The sequence below is a fragment of the Protopterus annectens genome, chromosome 9.part0 (assembly GCF_019279795.1).
Source record: "Protopterus annectens isolate FY-2018-M chromosome 9.part0, PAN1.0, whole genome shotgun sequence".
Taxonomy (NCBI): Eukaryota; Metazoa; Chordata; order Ceratodontiformes; family Protopteridae; genus Protopterus; species Protopterus annectens.
Genome location: NC_056743.1, coordinates 1,850,682,433 through 1,850,710,155, shown reverse-complemented (window position 1 = coordinate 1,850,710,155; position 27,723 = coordinate 1,850,682,433). Strand labels below are relative to the sequence as shown.

The window sequence follows — 27,723 nt, the reverse complement described above, 5'->3', positions numbered from 1 at the left end:
ATATTAATTTTAAAAATAAAGGTAAGTAATAGATTTGTGGTGTACGGCTGAACTTTGGAAACTAGGTAGAATACATACATAGTACACAGGTACAGTACATACATTGTAGATTAGCCAGTGTTTGTGAGTAAGACTGAAAAGCTATTATCAATTGCTCTAGATTTAGTATGTATATGTTATCCGCTTTCACTAGCCTGGGGAGCAATCATGGCATTGCCAACTTTGCTTGAGATGTTGCCTGATGAGGTCTTTAAAGGAGGCTTTGGATGATGTGTTTTGAATGCTAGTAGGGACAAAGTTCCATTTATTAGCCACAGAACTACTATATAGTGCATCTCCAAAGCTATTGTAGCTGTTGGTGACTTCTAGTAGTAGTTTGCTTGATGATCTAAGAGGTCTTTTGGCTGAGTGATGTTGTACTAGGTTTTTGAGGGCAGGACACTTATTGGAGAGGTAATAGATGGAATGACAGAGGCTGAGCTGATTGTAGGTTAGGAGGTTGGGCAGTTCAAGCCAGTGGAGCTGTCTCAAAGCAGTACAGTGATAAGTTCTATATGAGCAATTTGCAGCAAAGCGGGCAATTCTGTTATAGCAAGCTTCCATTTTGCTTAGTTCAGTTTTGTTGAGATTAGTCAGAATGGGAGATGCATATAGTAGGGTGGATAGAAGTTGGGAGCGAGCAATGGCTGATCTTGTGTTGTTGGTAAGAAATGGTTTGATATGGTAGAGTGACCCCAGTTTGGCATGTACTTTTTTAATAGTTAGGTTCAGATGACTATCAAATTTTAGGTGGGAGTCTATGGTTATTCCCAATAGCTTAGCCTGTGCCACTGGAGCAATTGGAGTAGCATTTGTGGAGTAGATAGTGAACTGACTGTTAGTGTTTTTGTTAAAACTGGCTATAATTATAAGCTGAGTTTTCTTTGGATTGATGATACGTTGGGCTTTGGTAAGGTAGTTTTCAACATCAGAGAATGCTAGTTGAGTTGTTTGTAGGAGGGTGGGAATGTTTTGTGCAGCACAGATTAAGGTAGTGTCATCTGCATACTGAATTATAAATGCATGCTGTGTGGAGGTATGGAGGTCATTTGTGAAGACTGTGAATAGTAGTGGTCCTAAGATAGAACCCTGTGGGACTCCTATAGTTATGGGCAGCTGAGGAGAGAGAGAATTTTCCTATTTCACAGCTTGGTACCTGTCAGTTAAGTAGCTTTGGAACCAGGTATGAGTGGAATTAGATAGATGATATTGGTTTAGTTTGTTTAGCAGGATTTGGTGTGAGACTGTGTCAAATGCTTTGGACATATCCAAAAAAAGAGTTGACACTTGCAGGCCTTCATTTCTGAGACGGTTTACTGTGACTGTGAAGCAGAGGAGAGCTGTAGTGGTACTATGGGCAGGTCTGAAACCATGCTGAGAAGGTGTAGTCTTAACATGCATTTCAGAAGTGTTTTACTTGTATCCAGTATCAGATATTTTGGGTGACATGCATTTCAGAAGTGTTTTACTTGTATCCAGTATCAGATATTTTGGGTGACATGCGTGTCAGAAGTGTTTTACTTGTATCCAGTGTCATCCGGGCAGAGTTTGTACCACTGATTGCTAAATTGCACTTGAGTTATTTTGAGTGATCGCTTTTGTTTCCTGCTTTAATGAGTGCATTTCACTGAATGTTTTGTAAAACAAAATCCTCTTCCGCTCACTGTTACAGTTTTGAAATTATCTTCAGCGAGTGATTTCTACTAGTTTAAGTGTTTTTTTTCTGTATTGCACTTGAGTGACTCTTTTACTGTGTTTTTACACCAGAAGGGCTGGATTTGTTCATGTTGTGGCAGGAGTTGTTTGCCCAGGCTGAGTTGGATATACACAAAAGGACTAATAGTGTAGTTATTTTATTGGTCAGAGGACTCATTATTTCATTTTGGTGGGTTAGAATTGCCCTCTACAGTAGCAAACACCTAGAAAGCAAATTTTCTCTTTAGAACTGTCCATAATACTGTAACCTGTAAAGCAAATACCTTGTGCGCCACCAAGGTTAGAGCAGGTAGGTTGGTGCTTGAGTGACAATTCCTACAGATTTAGTAGAATTCAGTATTGTGTTAAAATTAAAGTTAGTAGAATTTATCAATATTTAGCATAATCTGCCCCAATAAAGCACCCTTATTAGTCTACAAAAGCAAAGTGACCCTAATAGCCTTCTAACCCCAATACACCACCCCCTCACAGTTCACAAATCAGGATAGTATGGATATGCAATTTCCTAACTTCTCTGTACGGTTGGTGGGTATGGGCATCTTGAGACAATGTAGTAATTGTCTCATGTTTACTGACAACCATTTAATCCAGAGAGAATCGGACACAGAATGCTAGAGGTGTACTTACACAATGACACTGGTGGTTAACCTCTCATATGCAAGTCCACATCAGGTTGTCAAAACCCTCACACAACACCACACATAGCACACAACACCCACATGGACTAAGGTATGCTGAGCCCTGAAAAAGCAATCTTTCTAAATAACATATATCACCTAGACCACCTGCTGTTACAGCTGTGCCTCAACAAGCCCAAAGGCACTCAGAAAAAACATCTAACACCACACATGCTATCACTTTCAGTGGGGCCCCGAACCATACCTCTCAACCTCTTAGAGAAAAAATCTCGGCAAAGCTTGACAGAATAGGGGGACAAAGGCCCAAAAATAGGGGCAGATTTTAAATATTGCTTTTAAAGTTGCTAGAATAACAGGATTTGTGTTAGCATGCATTTTTCTGAAGGATATGAAGTCTAAAACACAAACGTGTAACATTATTTAGTGACATCAGTCCACAGATCATCCTCATGATTTGCCAGAAAATCACAAATTTTCTGAAGAACAGATTAAACATATATGGCAAAAATCTGGACATTCATGCAAAAATCTGTACAGTTGAGAGGTATGCCCCAAACAGTAAGCCCCTAAGGCAAGCAAACACACTTACAGGACTCTCATCATAGGGGACTCTATTGTAAGATATACAGATGCCCCTCTAACCAGACTGAACAAGAAGATGACTGTAAGTTGCTTATCTGGGGCCACGATCTGCCAAATCAGGCATGCACTCATGTTATTATAGTACAGGTACCAATATGATTCCATCATAGTCCATGTAGGTGTAAAAGACCTGAGATGTACCTCCCTGGACTATATGAAGATAGACATTATGGAGCTTTCAGATTATGTATCTCAGGCTGGTATGAACCTAGCACTGAGCAGCATTTTACTATCACTCAGGTTGATGCCACAAGATGAGCACAAAATGATTGATTTCAACAGCTGGCTGTCCTTCTGGTGTCATTCTAAGAGGATCCAATATTTGGCAGCTTGGGAGACATGGTCAACAGACCACATTGCTTTGCCAAGGATGCTCTTTACCCTTCCTCTCTGAGTCGAATACTAGCTAAGGCTTTGTCCACCCACATAGTGCCTTTTTTAGGCAATGCCAAATTAACAAATTGACCGACAGAGCAAAATTAACTCAACAGAACCTCAAGGTGTTACTGCTCAAAACATGGAGCCTAAATAAAAAAATACACTCCCTCCATACCCTCCTCATATTCAAGAATATAGATATCTGTGCAGTTACTGAGGCATGGTTTAATGTGGCAGACAGTACCACAGCAATGCAAGGTTTCAGTACCTTCCACACTTTAGACCAGTAGTTTAACAGACAAGGACTAAAGGTGGAGGTTTCTCAATATACATCAAAAACATGTATACTTCTACGATGGTCAAACAAAATGATGTGCTGGAGGTTCTCCACATACAAATCACCTTACACAAAATCCTGTGCCCTATCCTAGCCAGATATAGGTCACCCTTCATGTCCCAAGGAGCTCACAATGCATACGTGAACCTAATTGAGACAGTCATCATCCAGCGTAACACCCTACTAATCGAAGACTTTAATTACCCCTCTGTAGATTGAGAATCCTAAATGGCCTCAAATCTACAGGCACAGAGATTCTGGACTTTGTAAATACAAACACCCTTGACCATATAATGAATATACCTACTACAGGCTCCAACATACTAGACCTCATGCTCACAAATATGGGAAAATGCTGCAACGCCCACCATGTCTCATCCTCCCTGGAAAGGTTTAATCATAAAGCTGTCTCCTTCAAAATCAAAATCAACTCTATAATCTCACTAAAGCCAATAAAACTTAGGGAATATTCCAAGGTAAATTACCTATTATTAATGATAGTTTGTCAAAGTTCAGTATCCCTCCAAACCGTGAGAACCAGCAGCCTATGCTGAATTTCATTTAGGAACTCTGTTCATCAATGTCGATTGCATAGAGGATGCTGCACCTACCAGAAGTAAGCCCAGAACTAACCCTGGAAAAAATTGCCTTGGTGGCATCACAAATTAAACAGGGTATACAACAAAAGGAAAACAAATATGGCAAAATAAAGAAGGGTAATTCCCTAAAGATTAAATACTCTTTCATCAAAGTAAATAGGCAACTAGGAGAGCTAATTAGGTCAAGCAAATCCAACTTTGAGCTTATGATAGCTTCCCATGTGTGAGATAACTATAAGGCCTTCTACAGCTACATCAGAAACCACAAGGGAAGCACACAGCAATGTGCTAAAATGGTGGTTAATGGTGTCACAGTCATCAAAACTGATGATACAGTGAACATGTTAGCAGACAAATTCATTTCCAGTTTTACCCCCCTCTCACCCACAACCATCCCCCCAAATAATACCCTCAAACATAACCCTTCCAATCATGTACTGGCTGCACTCACTAAAGCCAAGAAAATAGATTCATAGGTAGGTACTAGGCTATCGACCTAAGAGCCTAAGTAAGATTAGCCAACAAGGTTTCCTGGCTTACACCACCCAAGAAAGTTATTTTCCTGTGCCCCTGTGGAGCAGTGCCACAGAAGTGATCCCCGGGTGTATTTCCTATTTGCCATCCACTCATCAAGATTTTTCTTGAAGAGTCCTAATGAGGAACTTTGCTTGACATAAATGCGTAGCTTGTTCCAGAGTATGGGAAGTCTCTGGGACAGGAAGCTATCTGTCCAGCATGTCCTGTTTATTGTGGTGACAAGGTTCAGGTCCCTACAGCATGTAGTTTGGAGTGTAGCATGTCCATCAGCTCTGAGTTTGACATAGCTTTATATGTTAGGCAGAGATCACCTCAGAGTAAGCGATATGCCATGGAGTAAAGCTGGAGTGTTTTGAGACAGTCAGTGTACAGCATCTGTTTGAGGTCAGTAATCCTCTTTCTGAGGTACTTCTGTGGCCTTTCCAGCTGCTGCAGATGTCTTGTGAGGTACATTCTAAAAGGGGGGTTGTACTCTATAATGGGTCTAATGAGTGTCGAGTAGAGGGGAACTATTACCTCCTTTTTCTTGGGTGAGAACCCTTTTGTGATGAGGTGAGCCATGTAGAAGGATTTCCTGACTGCTATGGCAATGTGATTATCAAGGGAGAGACTACTGTCCACCTTGGTCCCAAGGTCTCTTATCACACATTCGGCATTAAGTAGACAGCCACCTATGTAGTAGTTCATGAGTACAGAGTTTTTACCAAAGCGGATGACAATGCACTTTTTGGCATTGAGCTTGAGGCCATGGCTCTGACACCAGGCATCTGTCTAAGTGACGCCCTTCTGTAGGATGTCTGCATCATTTGGGGACTTGACTATGGCTCCTAATTTGCAGTCATCTGCGAACTTCATTAGCCAAAGACCTTCTGTGTTAGCCTGTACTTCAAAGAAGTAAATACCAAACAGGAGAGGTCCCAGGACTGAACCCTGTGGTACTCCACTTGTCACTGGTTTGAAGTCAGATTTGGAGTCTGCAACTTTTACATTGTGGGTTCTGTCAATGAGCCAGTTGGCAACCCGTCTTGTGATGTAGGGATTTATACCTAGTTTAGTGAGCTTAGCTATAATTCCAGAATGGGGGATCTTGTCGAAAACCTTGGTGAGATCAAGATAGGCTGTGTGAACCACTTTACCCACGTCTACAGCTTTGGTGACTGCCTCAAAGAAGTCAATCAGGTTCAGGAGGCATGATCTGCCTTTCACAAACCCAAACTGGGTGGGGTCCAGAGTCTGGAGGTTACCAGTGTCTTTGTTTATGAGTTCCATGATGATGCATTCCATGGCCTTAGAGACCAGGCTCGTCAGGCTAATAGGGTGATAGTTCCCAGGATCAGTGGTTGCTCCCCCTTTGTGGAGTAGGATAACTATTGCTGTTCTCCATTCAGTAGGTACAAAGCCTGAGGTGAGGCTATGATTGAACATAGTGCTTAGGTGGGGTGTCAGTTCACTCTGTAGTTCATGTAGAATGCAGCCTGGGATGTTGTCAGGTCCCATGAATGCAGTGTTCTTGGCTTTGCAGAGTGTGTTTTTTACCTGTGCAGCTGTGATTACAGGAACTTTGCATTCTTCCGGTTTAGAGATGGGCCCTTTAGGGGGTGAGAGGTGGGTAAAGTTAGCGCTGAACCTATCTGCCAGGATACTGGCAATATCAGTTGGTTCTGTATATTTAGTGCCATTGTGCTATAACTCAGAGCAGATCTGAGTGTTGCCATTGAGATTCTTGACATAGCTATCAAATGCTTTGTGGTTGTCTTTAGAATCAGTGGTGATTTTATTTTCATAACTAGCTTTGGAGGATTTTATGAGGGATCTCAGCTTCTTACTGAGGCTGACCAGGGAGTTCAGCAGTTTCTTTCGTCTGTTGTAGAGTTTGTTTATGGCAGGGGACCACCAGATTGGCTTCCTTTTTTGAAGGATAGCATCTTGGTTCTGTTAGGGATAGCACTATCCATGCACTCGTGTAAGTGCTTATAAAGTGCATTTGTATAGGATTCAGCAGTCATAACTCTATTGTCCATCTGCATGGGTGTTGTGAAGTTTGCCATTTCTATCTTAAGAAGCATGAAATTGGCTTTGGAGAAATTTTTCATGGTGGTTTCCCTAATGGGGGAGAGTGGATGTGGATGTGTAGGGTGATTTGACCAGGTCTAGGATATTGCTGCCCCTGTTGGGGGTGTGGATACGCTGATCCAAGGAGTTGGAATTTATGAATTCCAGAAAGCGTTGAGCAGAAGAGTTGGTACAGGAGTCCTTTTCCCAGTTAATGGTGGGGTAGTTGAAATCACCCATTATTAGGGTGTTGTGCTGTACCCTAATATTTTCCAGTGTATCAAGAAATGAGGATTGGGAATCCTGGAGCATGGTGGGGGATCTGTAGCAAGTTACAATTTGGATTGCAGTCTTGCCCAGCGTTAGTTGCACTTGGATAATCTCGGATGCCTTATGCTGAGCAACTAGCCTGGAGGTGTGAAAATCCTTAATGAATATGGACACACCTCCGCCTTTAGTGTTTTGGTCCAGGTTAGATGGCCGAAAGGTGTGGTATGAATTATACCAGAACATGTTAGGGACATTGTTAATAAAAGGGAAGAAAGTGCATTAGCTCTGCACTTTAATACATTTCATGATGGTAATACTAATGGTTTGAAAGGTACTGTTTTGGAATAAATTGATAAACAATGTGACGAAAATGAATTACAAAATAAATTGCTTTTTAAAGAGTCTACTTATATTTTAAAGTTTGGTACTTTGTCCTGGGGTTAAATAATGAAATTAATTGGAGTTTTTTTGTGTAACATCTTATTGAAAGTGATAATTATGCTTAATTGTATAATTGATAGGTATATATAGGCAGGTAACCTTTTGTAAATGTTATACTCCTTGAAGGCTTGTGGAGCCGAGACGTCAGAGTGTGTTTTAGAATAAATTTTCCTGTGGATTACGAGCTGGTGGTTCTACTTTCTACTTTGGTGCTTTTATAGTGTGGTGTTGCTGCATTTTGTTTGGTCTAAGATGCTAGTGATCCTAATGTGGACCTGCCTCATTTATTTCGTGACTGTAATGGTGAAGGAACACAGAAGTCACTTAAAAGTTTTTTCCAGTTGGGTGACCGTCGGAATGTTTCCGGTAATGTTATGAGTTTACCCAACAGTCAAACTACTGTGAATGATGCTAATAATATAGTGACTGTACCTAGTGTATGGAAAAAAATTATAAGAAGATCGTAATAAGAGATATAATAATTCATTTGCAACTGTTGGTCATAAAGTTACCTCTATGTTTTTGGCAGAAAATAAAATGCTATGTGAGGAATTAGAGAAGCTTATGTTTAAGTAAACGGCTACATTTTTCAACATTCAAAACTTACAGAGATATATTGAGCTAGATATCTCTCCTCAGGGTCTACGAACATATAAAGACCCATCGTTACCATTTAATATGGACAATGTCACTGATAAAGCTTTTCATCAGCAGTGGGTTACTGCCGCTCACATGTGTACAATGGAGTGGATTTCCATTCTGTTGGAAAGGGACAGGTTAAAACAAAATGAATTGAAAGAACAAATTAAAAAAAACATGTTCTTCATTAACAATCAATTTAAATAGTGAATATTTGGATACATTTTTGTGTGACATTAACAACAAACTTAAATGAAGGAGATATTACTGAGTGGAAAAAGTCAAATTGCTTCGTGATTTATGTGACAGTGACAACAGGAGGGCCTTTGTATCTCGAGCCAATCTGAAGAGGTATGTGAGACATGTACACTTTCAGGAAGATGGAGAGCATTTGAATACATCATTCTCCAATTCATAAGGGCTGAACTCAGCAGGAGAAGATGAAAGGGATGAATATCCACGACTACCGAATGCACAGCAGTTTGAACAGTTTCAGCAAACTTTTCTGGGGAATGGTAATGGACCAAAAGGAGGTCCCCAAAAGAGAAAACAACAAATGGATTCATTTCATGGACAGTTTAAAGATGGACAGCAGCAGCATTATTTCAAATGAGGTAAATGCTAATTTACATTTGAAGAGTGACTGTAATAATTATGTTATTATCTTGTCTGCTTATACTCTGGACAATAGTGAGTATAGTGCACTTAACTGTAGCATTAAATTTGTTTCGACTGTTATTCCAAGACTGCATGAAGTTAAAACTGATTTGTTTTGTTTTTTAGGAAGCTGCATTTGAAATGTTTGTTTAATAATATGAATGATGTTAATGAGTCTCCAATGGAGGGCAACAAAAGTATGGATGAAATGAATAGTGATAGTTTTTATTCATGTTGCTCTGAAGAAGAATACAATGCTTATACACTGTTTGAAACAAGTAAAGTAACTTATAAAAGTAAATTAATGCCAACAATATTAAACAAAGATGTTCAGCATGTTTATTTAATGTTACAATTTGCAATTGAGAAAAAAAATCATTGAATTTAAAAAAATGTGGGGTTTAATTTAATGAAAAAAGAATGGAAAACTTTGAAAATATTGAGTGAAAGGAAGGATATTATTTTTAAGCAAGCATCAAAGGAAATAAGTTAGTAATTATGAGTTATGCTTAATATTTAAACATGTGTAACGGACACTTGAAAGATGGTAGTGTATATGAATGAGTGGAATTAATAGTGTATAAAGAAGCAATAGATAAATATATTAATTTTGCTTAAAAAAGGTAGCAGGTTGGGTTATTTTTCAGATAATGACATAAAAAAGAAATCTGGAGTGGAAGGATATGAGATAGCCCTATTTTACTGTCTTCTGAAGATACACAAATCCTTAATAAACCCTCCAGGTCACCCTATAGTATCTAGAAGAAAATATTTTTTGCAAAATAGGTACATTTTTACATTTCCACCTACTACCTAAAGTAAAATTGTTATCAGCTTACATCCAAGACGTGTTTGATTTTTTGAATAAAATTAAGACAGTTGAATGGGGGGTGAGAATGTATTGAGTTACTATCGATGTAAAAAGCCTTTATACTAAAATTAACCATGATTTTGGGTTAGAATCCATAAGATTTTTTTGGGGGTCAAACTCTATCTACTGAATTTATTATAGAGCTGATAGACTTTTGCCTTAAACATATATTTTTTTAATTTTTAGAGGCACTATATAGGCAAAAGTGAGAAACTGCAATGGGGGTGGCGTTTGCCCCCTCAAATGCAAATCTCAGTATGGGCCTGTTCGAAAATGAATACATTCACAGGAGCAAATGTTTTCATAGATATATTAAACTCTACTATAGATTTATTGATGATCTAATCTTTTTGTGTGAAGATGGTGAAGTAGAAGGACTTGTAAGGATGTTAGGAAATAATAGGTTTGGACAAGAATTTGATGGTCTAAAAGCTGGAAAAAATGTATCATTTTTGGATGTAAATCTTGATGGCAGTAACAATAAGACTATGCAGACCAGTGTCCATAGAAAATTTGATAGTGGACTGCAATTTATAAGGGCAGATAGTTGCAACCCCCCCATACTATTCATTCTATCGCCTTTGGGGAATTTATTCATATTTTCAGATTATGCAATAATGAATTTAATTATAAAAGGGAAATGTGCAATACAATTAATATGTTTAAAATAAGAGTCTTTGATCAAGAATTATTAGAAGAATGTTGGAACAAATTTCTAAAAGAATATACTTTACAGCCTACTGCTAAGAGATGTACACAAAGATAAAAAATAAATAATAAAATTCAAAACAGGGTGATATATATTTTACTACTACATTTAGCACTTTTAGTGTTAAAGTAAAACACTATTAATGTACTATTGGGAGTATATTTTATGTATAAATTATCCATTTGTGCAAATATTAGGGGCCCCTATTATGTCGTTTAGGAGGGGTAGAAATCTTAGAGATCTATTAGTAAATACCAAGTTGTAGCCCCCCTAATGGGAATACAAGGTAATATAAAAGAATTAGGAACTACTGGTTGTAAAAAGTGTAAGGCTTGTAATTATATTGTTCAACATTTTAAAAGAATATTAATGGTTTATTGTTTGAAACTAAAGATAGTTTTTGTTGTAGCACTGAAGGCATTGCTTATGCCCTAATGTGCCCTTGTAACAAGTTTTACATCAGAGAAACAAAAAGACCATTCAAAATTAGGTTACTAGAACATGTTAGGGACATAGTTAATAAAAGGGAAGAAAGTGCATTAGCTATGCACTTTAATACATTTCATGATGGTAATACTAATGGTTTGAAAGGTACTGTTTTGGAACAAATTGATACACAATGTGACGAAAATGAATTAAAAAATAAATTGCTTTTTAAAGAGTCTACTTATATTTTAAAGTTTGGTAATTTGTCACCTGAGGGGTTAAATAATGAAATTAATTGGAGGTTTTTTGTGTAACATCTTATTGAAAGTGATTAATTATGCTTAATTGTATAATTGATAGGTGTATATAGGCAGGTAACCTTTTGTAAATGTTATACTCCTTGAAGGCTTGTGGAGCCGAGACGTCAGAGTGTGTTTTAAAATAAATTTTCCTGTGGATTACGAGCTGGTGGTTCTACTTTCTACTTTGGCGCTTTTATAGTGTTGTGTTGCTGTGGTATGAATTATAGTCTGGTAATGCAGGGGTGCAATCTGGAGCTTTGAACCAGGTCTCTGTCACTGCACAGATGTCAATGTTCTCCATTTGATGGAGTGCCTTGAGTGAATGCATTTTGAGGTTTAGACTTCTAGCATTGAATAGCATTACCCTCAAATTTTGCTTGCTTATACCTGTTATGGTGGTGAATTTGTCATTTGAACCTTGCCTAAAAAAGGCACCATGGGGTGGCAAGATCCTTAGCCAGTATCTGGAATCCCAAGGAGGATAGGTGCAGGCCATCTCTGGACAAGCATCTTGGTCTGTCGATCATGTCATCCCAGGCAGACAGATACTGGATCCCCTTAGAATGACACCAGAAACTTAGCCAATTGTTGAAGTCAATCATTTTGTTCTTGTACTGTGGTACCATCCTGGGTGATGGCAGGATGCTACTCAGGGCTAGGGTCATACCTGCCTGGGCTACAAGATCGGAGAGCTCTTCCATGTTTCTCTTCATGTAGTCCAGGGAGGTACATCTCAGGTCATTCACACCAACATGGACAATGACAGAGCCATATGTGTACTTGTTGTGGAGTGACCTGAGTGCATGCATTATGTGGCGGATCCTGGCACCTGACAAGCAGCTGACAGTAATTTTGTCTTTGTTTAGCCTGGTGAGTGGAATATTAGTGTGTCTGACTATAGAGTCACCTTTGACTAGAGTGTTGGGCACGCTGTTATGCCTTATGGGCTGTGGTTGAGTAGCACACTGAGTTTGTGGGCTATGTGTCATTTGGGTTGTGTTGGTGGGTGGAGGTTGCTTGCTTTTCTACTTTGGAGGTCTCTGTTGCTTGAGCAGATTTTTATTGAGAGCCTCCGTGAATGTAGGTGTGTGTTTTGTGTTGCTATGTGTGTGTTTTTGTGGTGTGGGTTTTGAGGGACTATGTGATGAGTGTGGTGTGGTGCAAGTGTTTACCTTCTCCTCTTGACTGTCTAGTCCAGTCTTGGGTGAAGAGACCTTTGCTTCCAGTTTGGCTATACAAGTGCATCTCTCACAGGTTGTAGTGTTGGGTGGTAGGAGGAGGGGGGTGTCTGTGCACATGAGGTAATTGTTGCATTGCCCAAAGATGCCCAGATTCATCAGGTACACAGGAGAAAAGACTGGGAGCTGACCTGTAGACATGCTTGGATAGATGCTTATTCATTAAGTACTAAAAGCTGTTTTCCTCTAGTTCCATTATTCAAGTAGGAGGCACTGCTAAATGACAATGATAGAGGAAATTAAGGAATTCTGATAAGAAACTCCATTATTCAAGCAGGAGGTACTGCTAAAGCACAAGGATGGGAAAATGAAGGAATTCTGATAAGAAGCAAAAAGTATGTTGATAAGGGTATGTAAAAATGCAAAATGGGCTAGAATAATTGCTACATAAATAAATATAAAGAGGATAAGAGATAAAGTGCAAATCTTGGGGAGGACATACTAAATTCCAGTCGCTATGTTACTGAAACTGAGAAGGGAGTATAGCTGTAACTGTTTGAGTTTTTTTCAACTAGGGGAGCAGGAATTACTTATAGGGTATGCATTTTAATTGTTCCATTTTGAAAAATCTCTTTTGGATCTCAAATGGGGGTAGGGAGGAACAATGGGCATTGGAAGGAGGGAATCTGGAAAAAAGGGTGAGATATTTTATGTGTGTGAATAGTTTTGTTAAAAAGTTTTCATTTTGTTGAATTATAAGTTTATTGACAAGCAATTTTATGTTAATAATAATGACAAAAGTAGTATGGAACACTTGGATGAATGGAATTGGAATAAGGGGTGTAGTGTGCAGTTAAAACATCTGTGCAAAGTATGAGAGTGAGTGTTGATATTTAATTTTGGAAAATGATCAGCAGCAAAAATAACAAAAGCGCTCAAAATATTGTCTGTTCCACCTTGCTTTTTGGTTGCCGTTTTATTTTGTTTCTTGTAGTTTGATCAGCAGTTTAGTTTCAAATAATGCAGAGGAATTTTTCGGGAACTTCATTCAAGGTACAATATGTTCAGCTTTTAGTTTAAGACAAGCTAAACTGGACAGATCTCTTAATTCAGCGAGTGTCACAGAGACATGATAGATGAAAGAAAATCCTGACATGATTTTAGGGATGTTTGGAAAGTTTGCAGAATTATATAACAATGATTCTAATGAGGTTTTACAGGCAGATCCTACAGAGTTATATAACGAGGATTCTAATGAGGTTTTACAGCAGAACCTACAGAGTTATACAACGAGGATTCTAATGAGGTTTTACAGGCAGAACCTATACTAGAATTCTTAAGAGAAGTAAATCTACCAAGATAACTACCAGAACAGCAGTAAAGATTAATGAGACCTGTATCAGAAGAGTGGAGATGGCAATGCAATTGAAGGGTATGGCAAGAGGGAATTGCTGGGATTGAAATTAATTCCCTAGAGTTATACAAACTAGGAGGGGAAGATATGGAAAAAAAAAACATTTTTAAGGCTATTAAAGAGGGTGTTATAAACTCAAGAAGTTCCTTCCTCATCCAGTGGAACCATTGTTTCTTCCATATTAAAACCACAGAAAGATCCATTGTTATTGAATTGATATAGACATATATCATTTTTTTAATAAGGATTATAAAATAACGATGGTGATCCTACCATCCAGACTAGCAGAATAAGTTCCAAAATTGGTGCCTGGGGAGCAATGTGGGATTATAAGGAAGAGACAAATGTTTGACAATTTATTAAAAACTGTAATAGTTATACAAGATGCAAATAGAGACAGTATACTCTTAGTGGTGGTCAGCCTGGATGCTAAGAAAGCCTTGGATAGAGTGCAGAGGGATTATATATTTATAGCGCTATGTAGGATGGGCTTTCACAAAGGGTTCTGAGATCTGTTTACAAACATTTATAATGGCACATGTGACTGTCCAAAACTGAATGCTGCAAAGCTGTCATAAATGTTTCAGGGGAGTAGAAGAACAAGGCAAAGTTGCCTGTTGCCTCTCTCCAACATATCTGCCCTTTAGTTAGAGCCCCATGGCTTTAAAATCTGATATTTGGAGATACAGGGCTTTAGAGTGTGGCAAGATGATGTTAAAGTAGCACTGTATGTGGATGGCTTACTGTTTTATTTGACATATCCAGACTCAGAAGGTCAAGTTATCTGATATCTTGGAACATTTGGGGAAGACAGTTGGTTACAAGTTAATGCTGAGAAAACACAAATAGTGTTAGTTTGATATACTGATTAAGATCTTTACCTCACAAATGTAAGTGACAGGGTTTGATCCTGACCTTGAATTGTTTGCTAGACTCATAATGGCCCTTCATGGCAGTTAGCCTAGTATTCACCCATGAACCCACCCTCCGAGTAAGACATTTCCAAGTATTTGATAATATTATTGGTAAAATATCTATGTATAAAATTGTCAGGGAAATTGGAAGATGCAATAAGGAGCATACATGCTCATTTAAAGGAAAAGTATTTTAGTTGACTGAGAAAAGACAAAAACATTGAAGGCGAGTCGTTATCATGGAGTTCAAGCATTACAAATTTTCATTTTTACCAATAACATTGTATAGTTTCCAAGTTGTACAGTTTAATCCAGGCAATCAGTTATTTTGTGATCTGAGAAACATTGTGAAATGTTTTCTATGGCGGCAACAGAAACAGAGTATTTTGTGATCATACATTATTATCAAAGAATTTGGAGAGTTGGGAATATCAGATTTCAGATTATATTGGAGAGACTCTCAATTAAAAATATTTATAGTGTGACATTTTAGAAGTAAAACTGAAGCAAGTGGAAGTGTGGAAACAGACATTGTTACAACAGGGTCTGGAACCTGAGGCTTTCTTAAGGCTGAATAGTAAAACTGAGGGATTGTGGAAGATGATGGCAGAAGTATACAATTGTTTGAGGTAGGGATCGTTACAAAAGGGGCCAATTAAGATTTAAAAAAATGGTGAGTAGGAACTTGAGGGTTAAATGGTGGGAAAAATCCAAAGTCTTAATAACATGGAAGAAATTTTAGAAGCAGTTTAGTATGAGGGGAATGATTGCACAAAATATAAGGGGTTGAGAGAGATATGCAATGTGATTCAGATTGATAACTAATAGTAAAGGATAGGCAGACACCATAATAGAGAAACAAAAGTGTTAATTTAAAACTTTGCAAAGCAATTGAAGAAACAAAATGTTATGTTAAAGTTAAGACTGAAAAGGGATGGGATAGATTGTTAGGGTATAAGCTGTCAGAAGATCAATGGATGGACATCTAAACAGTTTTAAAGGCAGTGAAGGTTAAGAAATATGAAATTTTTTTGGATTGAAACATTTGGATAAGTATTTTTATACACCAGCTAGATTGAAAAAAATATTGAACAGTAGCAAATATGTGCAGGAGGAGTGATACAAATGAGGTAGAGGATTGGTTATATATATTTTGGTCATGTAAATTTATTTATTTATTTATTTAAATTTGTTGACCGGGAGTGTCCGATAATCCTCAACAGGTCCATACTTTCAGGGAGGCCCAGGAGAAAAGTCTCCACAGTAAAATAAACAGACAGTAGTTACATTGGATTACATAGCGATTAACAATTTAACATAGCAATTACTTACAACATATTTACAGATGAAGAACATAGTACATCAGTAGACAACTAGAATCTTTATCTGTGAAGTACATAACAGACATTAACAAATGTTACAATGAGAAGTTCCTGCTGTATAATAAGTACTAGGCTTATGAGCATCTGAGCTTGCTATAATCAAGGTAGTTAGTGGAGTGGAAAGAAAGGTAGTGATTGGATGGGGTGGATGATATTAGAGTGGGAGTTGCAAGGGCATAGCCAGCATGTTTTTAGGTGCGCTTTTAGTAAAGTTTTGAAGTGGGTGCATGATGGTATGGTAAAATTATTTGAATTCAGTGAAGGCCTACAATAATTAACTAATCACTTGTGACTAAAAATGTGAGAATCCTCAACATTAACATACTTTTTAGGACTACCACAGGAAAGGAGTCTGGACAAAACATTGATAAGGAATTAATGAGTACAGTGGTTGTACCAGGCCAAAAGACTATCATTATCAGACTGAAGAGGCAGGATCCACCTTACAAGAGGGATCTCATAGATCTTATTCAGCATTGCTTGAATCAGTTTCTATTTTCATAACCTATTGTTAACAAAGATCACTTTTGTCCTTCTAGACTTCTTCAGGTCTGTGGAAATTCTAGCTGGCAATATTAATCAGCAAAGATGTAAAGAAAAGTGGTGGGAAATTGATAGAAGGTGGGGGGGTCAAAGAAAGATATAGAAAGACACACCAATAGAATAAGAACACAACAGAGATTTAGGGTGCTTGTGTGAGGCACTACAGTTTATATTAGCAGTAGAAGGCAAGGAAGAGCGGATTGACAGGATCTTCATGTAAAGCTACCTTATAAATCTATGATAATGTTGCTTATTAATTAATATCATTGTTTGTTTAATATTATGTTAAATTTTTATACTAAAATGAAAATCTGTTTGGAAAATCTGATCAAACAATAAAATAAAACAAAAAACCTCAAGTGAGGGTAGTTGAATAATTTTGCAAAATGTAGTTTGCACATCAAGAGGTATTTGTTAAATCAGGCCATATTTTAAACAAGATTATAAGATGGGCCAACCTGACTTGTGAAACTGTATGTTAAGGATTTTAACTCTTTTGTTTATGTGAGTGCCCTGGAAATGCAGGATTAGAAAAAAAGTATATAAAAGTAAGTAGGTATGTTATTAGTCTTAAAAATAGCTTTGTGTGTGTTGACCTCATTTTAAGAATGCCATTTCTGTTTAATTTTTGGCTGAAGTTTATGCATTATTTAAGGTGTTTTATTCAACAATAAAACAATGTTTGTATTAAAAGAGAAAGTTTTATATATACAGATGTTTAAATTGACGATGACCAAAGAAAATTCACAATTGATTGTCTTATCATATGAAATGTGTATATAAATGGGTATGATCAGTAATGGGACTTCCTTTGGCACTATTGCAAGGTGAAACTAGTTGATTATGAAACTATGCTTTGTCACAATAAATTATGCTTTCCAAGAAGATGCTAGTTATAGTGTGCTATCTTTAGATATTTTTCTCAGTCTGTTAACACTGACAGATAAAAAGAGAACTATACACTTAAAAGTATATGCTTATCTTAATAAACAGACTGTTTTTCTGCATGACACTGAAGGTACACTATCCCACTTCTCTTAATTTTACTTTAAGCACTGACGTGTTCCCTGTTCAGTAGTGTACATCCTGAAAAAGACCCAGTTCTCCCCATTTATACCTGCAGTTAAGACACCTCTGTCTTACATCCCATCTGATGCTACTACAGCAAGCCTAAAATGAATCCCCTTATCTGTTCTATTATCATCTATCTATCTATCTATCTATATGTACAGTATATAACATGTTTTCTGTCAATGCTGAACACTTGGAAGGTCGAGTCATGCAGTTAGTACAATCCTACCATGAAACGTAGCATGCCCAAAACTGGCATGCCCGACCTATACACTGTCTGCTGAAACACCCTACTGCTCTGGACCCAAGATCAAGTGCTAACATGAGTCCCTAAAGTGGATTTGAATACTCAGTAATGTCAGCATTCGACATCCCATCTGTTGGTAGGCAGGGTTTCCTCAGCTTAACTCAACCTTCCAAGTGTTGAGCATTAATTTATTCCATATTTTTGGTATAACTTGAGTAATTAAATTGTTTTGCCTCATTAATTTGTTCATATTTGTATTGTCATGTAGAAATGCACTACTTTGGGAATTATGAGCATTGGGCTAAAATAGCATTTGTTTTCTTCAGTTTAAAGGTGAAGTTATCTGCAGTGTATTTTGCATAATGAATTTAGTTAAAGGGACTGGGGTAGTTTTCTTTTTCTGCCAGAGTAGATTTGGTCATCAGTGATAAGAATTTTGTCCCCCAACCATAACACATGTTCATATGCATTGGCGATCAAGGATAGTTACTTGATAATGGTTTATAGGAACAGCTATAGGGAGGGACCACAACTATGCCACTATAATAGTTCCTTAAATTATGAGATAACTGTAAAATGTCAACCTTTCATGCATGTACTCAGCAACAAACACACACACGTCTTTATGACATCTCTAATACCATACTATATCTGTAATTGCTATTTCCACAAAGTCAGTGATGGTGAAAAGAACACCTTTGATAATACATATTAAACATTAAATAAAGGAAAACTTAATTAAGTTAGTTTTCTATTGTATCTAAAACATACTTTCACTGAAAGTAGAATTGTGCATGATTTTCTGCTATGTTAGCTAATCTCAGGTTGTACTGAGAACACAGTTGTCAAATAACAGAAATAACTTGTTCTACAGATATAAAAATATTTTAATATATTTCCTAGTCTGACGAATAGATTAGAGTTCTTCCATCTGGATTTGAACAATTCCTTATCATATTTGAACAATTCCTTATCATATGTACTACACAGAAGCCACTAGAGGTATATATCTAAACTTGCAAAAGGCTACTGAATAAAACTATTGATAATGTAGTAATGTAAGGGCTGTGGATATTACTCTGTAGGGACTGTCTTCTGGACTGCATTTCTCTCCTTATGCTAAGACAAGAATCTTCTAGCTATTTTTGTTTATTATAGTCCAGAAAGTGTAACATTTATTAAAAACTGGGTATACTGCAGAGACAGCTCATTGTGATCTTCTATTAACACAAATGTGTATCATCATCATCATCAGCCCCCTTTTCCCATTTTCTATGTGGGGTCAGAGTGCTGCAGAAACTGTCATCATTTCTCTCGATTCATTGCCAGTCTCTACTTTCTTGGACAGACATGCCTGACTGCTACAAGTCTTCTCTCACACAACCCATCATCTGTTGGCTGGATTCCTCATTTTCTATTGCCTTCTCCCTATTTCTACCGAATCTTCTTTACCAGAGTGTCTTCTGCTTCTATACACGTGCCTGAAACACTGCAATCTGTTCTTGTTGACCTTCTGTGTAACTGGTGTTTCTTCGGTTTCTTCTCTGATGTCTTCTTTTGTTTGCATACCCCAACATGCGTCCTGCCACCCATATAAGAAATGTCATCTCCATCACCTCTAGCTTCCTCACTGTTCTGCCTTCACTACCCAGGGTTCTGTATTCAAATGTAGTACAGGTTGCACTTCTTTTGTATACCTTAATTTTCAGCTTCTTTGGCATTGTTGTTACACACACACTGCCCCTGACACTGTGCCAGTTTTCATGGGATATCATCATATGCTTTGTCCATGTCTATGAATGTTTTCTCATTGCTAGCTTGTTAGCAACTATCTGCTTCAGTGCAAACATCAGGTTGGTTGTGCTGCATCCTGGAATCTGCTCACGTTTCATCTTACTATCTTGCAAACATGGGGTTTTTTCGAACCCTACTCTTTACATTTATGAGAAATGATGCCATGAAATAAATGGAATTGTACATATTTCTAATGTTATGATTTTATTTTGAAATAAATAATAACAGTAAATAGTAACATACCTTTCAATAAATCATTCATGTTGAAGATCGCCTCTTTAGGCTGCTGTAATGCTCTGTGATTAATTCTGCAGGTAACAGTTGAGTCTATTTTTCCTGGAACAGTGATGTTACTTTGTACTTTGTATGTCTGGTTTATTCCATATAAAGTAACATCTTGCTTGGATTCTTTAATCTCAGCTCCATTCTGCCACCAGGTAACATTGATATCTTTTGGGTAAAATCCTTCTGATGTACAGGTTAATGCCATGCTTGTATTTAGCAAGACTCGCTCCCTTGGTCCAGAAATTGATGGAGAGGAAGGATCTTATAAAACAAATGAAATGATAAGAGTTAGTGGGTAAAACAAACCATAAATAAGGTGTTATTGACTAAGAATTTAAGACAGTTATTTGGGATGTCTATTCATATCTGGTTATGAAATGGTATTCATGTTGTAATCACATCTTAAGTACTGAGCAGGGGAAATGTGCTTTTTCATTTTCTTCATGATATATTTATACTTTAAGGATGGCAGAGCAACAAACAAGGATGGTTAACCACACAAATCTGACAGTATTACTATATATGGTACATGGGTGATACAACCAGGAAAATGACAGAGATACACAAAATAAACTGTTTTCTACATTTTTTTCAAAGAATAAGGTTGTGAGTTAATATTATAACAACATTTAAGACTGTTAAATGTGATTTACCCAATCAGATATGTTTGTAAATATCATATTACACAACTGTTATAACACAGATAAAATCAAAATAGAACAAAGAATGTCATAATCAGTTTGTCTGATACAGAACTTAATTATGACAATATCTCAGAACAATATTACAAAATCAGAACCTGTATTACAATTAGCCTCCTTATTTCTGATGTAAGCAAGAATCACTGGACCTCTGTAACTCAAATCAATATGCAAGTGACAAAATAATGATCATATGTGTTGCTGACACCCTCACACAGTAAAAAATTCACAATCTGGTTGTCAAAGTGAAATTACCATTAATGAAAATTTAGAATGTGTGTGTGCTGTGATATTTTCTTAACTGTCTCAATATGGGTGGGATCTATTAAGAAACTTCTAATGCATGCAGCAGAAATCTCTAAACATAGCAAACACATTGTACCTTTGTAATGCTCTGTGAAACATTACTGTTAGTTACACACACACACACACACACACACACACACACACACACACACACACACACACACACACACACACACACACACACACACACACACACACAAAACTGTAGAGAAATGTGGCATGGTGATATTAAATATTACAAATATGCTATGTATTTGTAACATGTAATCCTGTAATTATGGATCCTGGTCAATGTTCCTGAAAAAATCTTAAGTATGTGTTTTAAGATATTTTTTCCTTTTAATTTTAAAATCAGTAAAAAATCTGATTTTAAATAAAATTAAAAAAATCTTCAGGAAACTTGTATGATAGTTAAAGGATCAGTGACTGTACGAAAACAGTAATTACTCCTCAGTTTCTGTTAAATAAATGGCAGTGTGAATCAAACAGTGACATGTCATGCTAATTATTTTCCTAATGTCTCACACCACCCCACATGTAGAAATAGTAAATGGTTTGGCAAGTGATGTCCTGTTACTGTTTTGTGTTTATTGGATTGCCTCATGCTTGTGTTTGAAAGGGTCTTTTATCTTGCTAGTATAAAAAAAATTACCTTTGTGTGAATTTGTGCTTATCTTGAAAGAAGCTGCATTGCGCCTGACTGCAATTGCTTCCTAAACTGATAAATATTTTTTTTGCACTTGATTTAACTGTTTTCAGTGATTGAATGAATTATTATTTATCTGTGTCTACATTTATATATTTGATGACCTCTGGCTGATTTAGTTTTTCTCCCATCCTCCTGCCTTACTGCTGTTGTGTTCTTACACTTGGTGGCTTTAGCAGTTGGCCGCCCCTACTATAAATTTGACCTGGGACACTCATCCCAGTCATGGACTCCCGTCTCATTAGTTCATTCTACCTAATACAGGCAGATCATTTGGGAAGGCCAATGCCCTAAGTTTCTTAACCTTGAATTATCTTCTCTTCCTCCTCTCTCCCTTTCCACTTTATTAACAAAAATAAATACATAAAAAAATACTTTATTCAGCTTTTACTGTATTTGTGCTTCCTCTTCCTACTCTATTAATTCATCTTGCTTTTTCTGCTGCTTGTTCCCAAAAGTATTTAGTTGCATCTTTTCTGGTGCATTTATTATTACGTGTTTATAATCTGATAAAATTGTAAGTGTTATTCTAAACCTCTTAGTTTTGGTTTAAGTACTTGGGCTTTAGGCCTACCCCCTTAGCTCTCCCTGGCCTCTCTCCCTCAGATTCTGACAAATATGGATGGACAATTTCCTATAGTTTCTCCTGCCAGTCTGGTTGATATGGACATCCTGAGACAGTGTAGCAACTGCCTCATGTACATGGACAACCATCTATTACTATCACCTAGGAACACAATTTGTGAGAGATGCAGTTACATTAGGAACCTAGAGTCTATGCCCTCTCCCTCACAAGCCAGTATATCTGGCAATGAGAAGGCTGTCAACACAATCACTACCCCTCAAACACCACCCACACTCACACAACACACACCCACATATACGGATGTTCTCAACAAAAATATATCCAAACAAAGGAGACCTCCAAGGCAACAACACACGTGAACTCCTCAACCCTCCACACAACATATCACACATAGTCCACACAAATGTGTCTCACAGCAACTAAGGTTTAACCATAAACCCAATATATTAGTCATAGAAGACTCCAATGTGAGATACACAGATGTGCCTCTCACCAGGCTGGATAAGGAGAAAGTCATAGTAAGTTGTTTGTCTTGTGCCAAAATCTGCCATATCACAAACACACTCAAGTCTCTCAACAACAGGTACTGCTATGACTCTATCATAGTCCATGTTGGCATGAATGACTTGAGACATACCTCCCTGGACTATATGAAGATAGACATGATTGAGCTCACTGAATGTGTGTCCCAGGCAAGTATGTTCCCAGCCTTAAGCAGCATTATACCATCACCCAGAATGATGCCTCAATGATTGACTTTAACAATTGGCTTAATTTCTGGGAGATCCAGTACCTGACAGCCTGGGAAGATATGATTGACAGGTCTGCATCTGTCTCACCTGGGCTTCAGACTTCTGGCAAAGGGTCTTGCCTCCCCACATAGTGCCTTTTTTAGGAAAAGTGATGAGGTCAAAACTACCAACATAAAAACATAAAAATTAAAAAAATGCAAATTAAAGGTCTTGCTGCTAAATGCTAGGAGTTTAAATATGAAACTGCACTCATTGCAAGAATTCTTAACCCTGGAAGATTATGACATTTGTGCAGACACAGAAACCTGGTTCAATGCTGCAAAGAGCATCCCAGGATGTCATAATATCCCTATATTCTTCCCTTATAAGGCCCATTACTGAGTGCAACGCCCCTTTCAGCATATACCTCACAAAGCACATGCAGCAGCTGGAGAGACCACAGAGGTTCCTCACCAGGAGAATCCATGGCCTCAAACATCTATCCAACACTGACAGGCTAAAAGCCCTGTCCCTCTACTCAGTTTCATATAGACTCCCCAGAGTTGACCTCTGTCTGGCATACAAAGCAATCTCAGGGCCTACATTGATGGGACTGCTACATATCCGCAAGTCAAGCTCCAGCTGAATAACCCACACATGCGACCTCAACCTGGTCTGTGACATCAATAGGACTTGTTGGAGGGACAGATTTGTGTCCCAGAGACTCCCCGATCTATGGAATAGACTCCCTCTCTACATCAAGCAGAGTACCTCATTTTCCCTTTTCAAGTGCAACCTAGATACCTGAATAGGAAACAAAAAATATACTCTTGGGATTCCACCTGTGTCCCTGCTGGACAGGGGCATCTGGTGCTGACTTGCCTAAACATGGGCTAAACTCTTGGTTAGGCTTATAAGGGCCTCAGGGCCAATAGCCTAGTAACTTCCTATGACTCTATGATTCTGTGATCCTGTACAAGTTTAGCACTTGACAGCAATCATTGTACTTAACCAGTATCATTGCTTATTCGGGGATCTCTCGTCATTTGTCTGCAGATGTCAAGTAGACCATGTGCTTCAGTCTTCTAAGATGTTTTTTTTTCTCTTGCAGATCTCTTTCTCTCTCTCTCTCTCTCTCTCTCTCTCTCTCTCTTTTAATAAAAAGATGTCAAGACACCAGATATACTTTGTAGACTGTGATAATGGTGCATGCTGCACTCAGCAGACTCATTAGTTTACTTTTTATAGGTTCATAGGTTGATACTAGGCTATCTGCCCTAGGGCATTTATAAGCCTAGCCAAAGTGTGTTTGGCTTTTGCCACCCTTTTAGATTAGTTGACTGTGCCTCTGTATAGTAGGTCACAAAATCCGTGTATGGAAACATAGTTTACATGTATTGCCTTTGTTTTATCTTCATTAATTGTGTATCCTGAAAGGACTTGAAAATGTCTCTGAATGTTTCGCAACAATGAAATGTCCTTTTCTGGTTTTATCAGGTAAAAAATAATATCATCTGCAAATAAAGCCACATTTTCTTCATTACCATATAGATTATATTCTTGAATTTCTGAACCCCTTATTTTCTTTGCCAGTGGTTCTAAATATAAAACAAATAACAAAGGGGAAGGAGGACACCTCTGTCTGGATCGTCTGTTCAAACAGAACTTATCACAGAGGAATCCCCCACTTTAATTTTCACCTCTGATCCCTCATATATACCCTAATTAACCTTATTATTTTGCTTTGATTGGCCTACTCATAAAATTCCAGCTTACTCTGTTGAATGCTTTCTCTGCACCATGACCCACCACCAACAGTGTCATTTTATTATGTTCTGCTTCCCTCTAGATCATCATTGTTATATTAATGTTGTCAAATGTTTGCCTCTCCTTCACAAAGCCACACTGATCCATCTCTATCAATTTTGGTATCATCTGCCATTCTTTTAGCCATTATAGACATAAACACTTTATAATCATGGTTTAGAATCAAAATGGGCCTACATGTAGCTGGATCTAATGAGTCTTTACTGTCTTTAGGTATTATAGCCACCACAGCTTTTTTCTAGGATGTTGGTGCTTCTCCTGCTTTTAATATACTGTTAAACAAAACCTTCTAGATCTTTATCACTTTCTTTTCATTATAGCTTCGAAACTTTAACAGGAATACCATCTTTACCTGGAGGCCTTCTTGTAGATTAATTGTACATCACCATTTTATATCACCTCCTCCTATCCTAACTGCTAGTAATTGAGTCTCATTTACCTATAACCTTGGCATATTTAATTATTACATAAACATTTCCATTGCTAGTAATTACAGGTGTGGGGGTAGCCACAGTCAGTGATTTCCTGTCCTTGCATATTTAAACTGGTGCATGTGAAATAATTCCTGCTTTAAAACTTCAGCTTGGCAAGCTAAGAACTTGGTTATATTCAACTGGACGTATAAGAGAATTTAAGTACCTTTTTATGCACTTTTACTTTTAAAAAATACAGTATTTAAATTGATTTAAACTGTGTATGAAGGAGTGTTGAAGGAATTTTTAACTGGTTATTCTGCTCTTCAGTTATTCCCACCCGCCCTGTTTTTGTTTTGGTGTTAATCTTAGTGGCATTGAAACTGCCCGCCCCTCAGCCTGCCTCTGGGCCCATCTCATTTGCTCACTCAACTGAGTGCAGTGAGATCATATTCTGATTTCAGGCACTCCTACTGTGTACAAAGAGAGCATCTGGGAAATAGAAAAAAAAAAATTAAGCTTATTTCCTGCCTTTCTTGTTAAGTGGTACAGACTATTTGTAGGCTTCTGAGCCCCCAAGCCCTTCTGTGTTTGAGGGAAGCCTTCTAGCTTGTTTTTTTTTCTTGTAACTAGCCAGTTTTCTAGTTTCAGCACTCAAATCTGTTTCTTTGATCTCAGCACTTGTTCAAAAAAAAAAAAAAAAAAAAAAAAAAAAAAAAAAATTTCATCTGCTTTTACTGTACTTGTGTTTTTACCTACTTCTTTTTACTTTTGCATCATCTTAAAATACTCAATTGTATTTATTACTGCTTGGTGTAACTCATTCTAAGCCTTTTGGTTTAAACACTTGGGCTTCGGACCAGTTAGTTGTTTTGCACTGAGAGGTTTGTGGTCTGCACTGTTGTGGCAGAACAGGTAGCTTACATCCTTCTAGGTTGAGAACTGCTGATTGAGGGCTCAGTGTCTGTTATTCTAAAAGTGTATTAATTCTGGTTTAAGCACTTGGGCTTTCAAGCCAGTTATTTTACATTAAGAGGGTTCGTGGTCTGCACTCTTGTGGGAGGAGAGGCTGGACTCTGCCCTTCTGAGCTGGGAATTTCTGGTTAAAGGCTTATAGTGCATGCATATCTGAACTGTTTCTTACTGAAGTTGGTGCGCCTTGTTTGCTGTGGCATAGACTGGATTCGGGCCTGCTGGATCTAGCTTTGTTTGTGTAACTTGAGCACTAATCCAGACATTCTCTAAAGTATTCAATGGTATTTATTACTGCTTGGTTGTAACTTGATTAAAGTGTAGCTATCATTCAAGTCTTTTGGATTAAGCACTTGGGCTTCAGACCAGTTGTTTTACATTAGGAAGGTTTGTGGCAAGCACTGTGGTGGCAGGACAGGTAGCTTTCATCCTTCTAAGTTGGGAACTGCTGATTGAGAGCCCAGTGTCCAAGTGTATTAGTTCTGGTTTAGGCACTTGGGCTTCAGGCCAGTTATTTTACATTAAGAAGGTTCGTGGACTGCACTCTTGTGGGAGAAGAGGCTGGACTCTGCCCTTCTGAGCTGGGAATTTTCTGGTTAAAGGTTTATAGTGCCTGAATATTTGAACTGTATCTTACTGAAATTGGTTCACCTTGTTTGCTCTATCATAGACTAGATCCAGGCCTACTGAATCTAGCTTTGTTTATATACTTGTTGTTTGTTTGCTTGTTATTTCCTGGAAGCTAATTCACCTAATCGCAACTTCTCAGCTTCTGTGGATCACTAGTGATATCTGCATTGCTTACTGTACTTATTTCCTTGTTTCACTTGAAAGAAAGTTACTGTTTGTCGTTTTGCATTTAGTTACTTGTATCACATTGCACTCAAGTTACCTGGCACTTGCTCACTAAAGCAATTATATAAGTCAGCACTAAAAATTAAAAGCACTACACCCTCACTCCCCACTGGCCCTTGTTTTCAATTAAGGATTTCCCAATATTATTCTAGCATGTCCAAAGGTCAGTTGTCAATCTCCTCTCCGGTCCAGCTGGTGAATCTGGGAATCTTGAGGCAATGTTATAACTGCCTCATGTACACAGACAACCCTCTCCTCCTCCCACATAACACAAATACTTGCGAGAGATGCAGCTATTTAGCCAAACTGGAGGCTGAGCTCTCTCAACTCAGGACTGGCAAGACCAGACAGGAGGAGAAGGCAACTACACACACCACAAAACCAGCCTCACATAATGCTACCACTCCACTGAATCAAACACATAAACACACAAAGACATACTCGGAGGCTCTGAGTAAAAATTTACCTAAACAGCAGAGGCCTCCAAAGCAGACACCCAAACAACTGCTACCTCAAGACACCCCAAAAGCAACACATAAACCACA

General features: G+C 37.8%; 1 protein-coding gene across 1 annotated transcript in view; it reads right to left on the bottom strand.

The window, feature by feature from the left end:
- LOC122810803 (tyrosine-protein phosphatase non-receptor type substrate 1-like) overlaps window positions 1–27,723 on the bottom strand; it is a 231,501-nt gene that overhangs the window by 83,440 nt on the left and 120,338 nt on the right. The window contains exon 3 of the mRNA XM_044082364.1: window positions 20,040–20,342. Within this exon, the coding sequence (XP_043938299.1) occupies window positions 20,040–20,342 (303 nt within the window). The remainder of the gene's footprint in view (window positions 1–20,039; window positions 20,343–27,723) is intronic.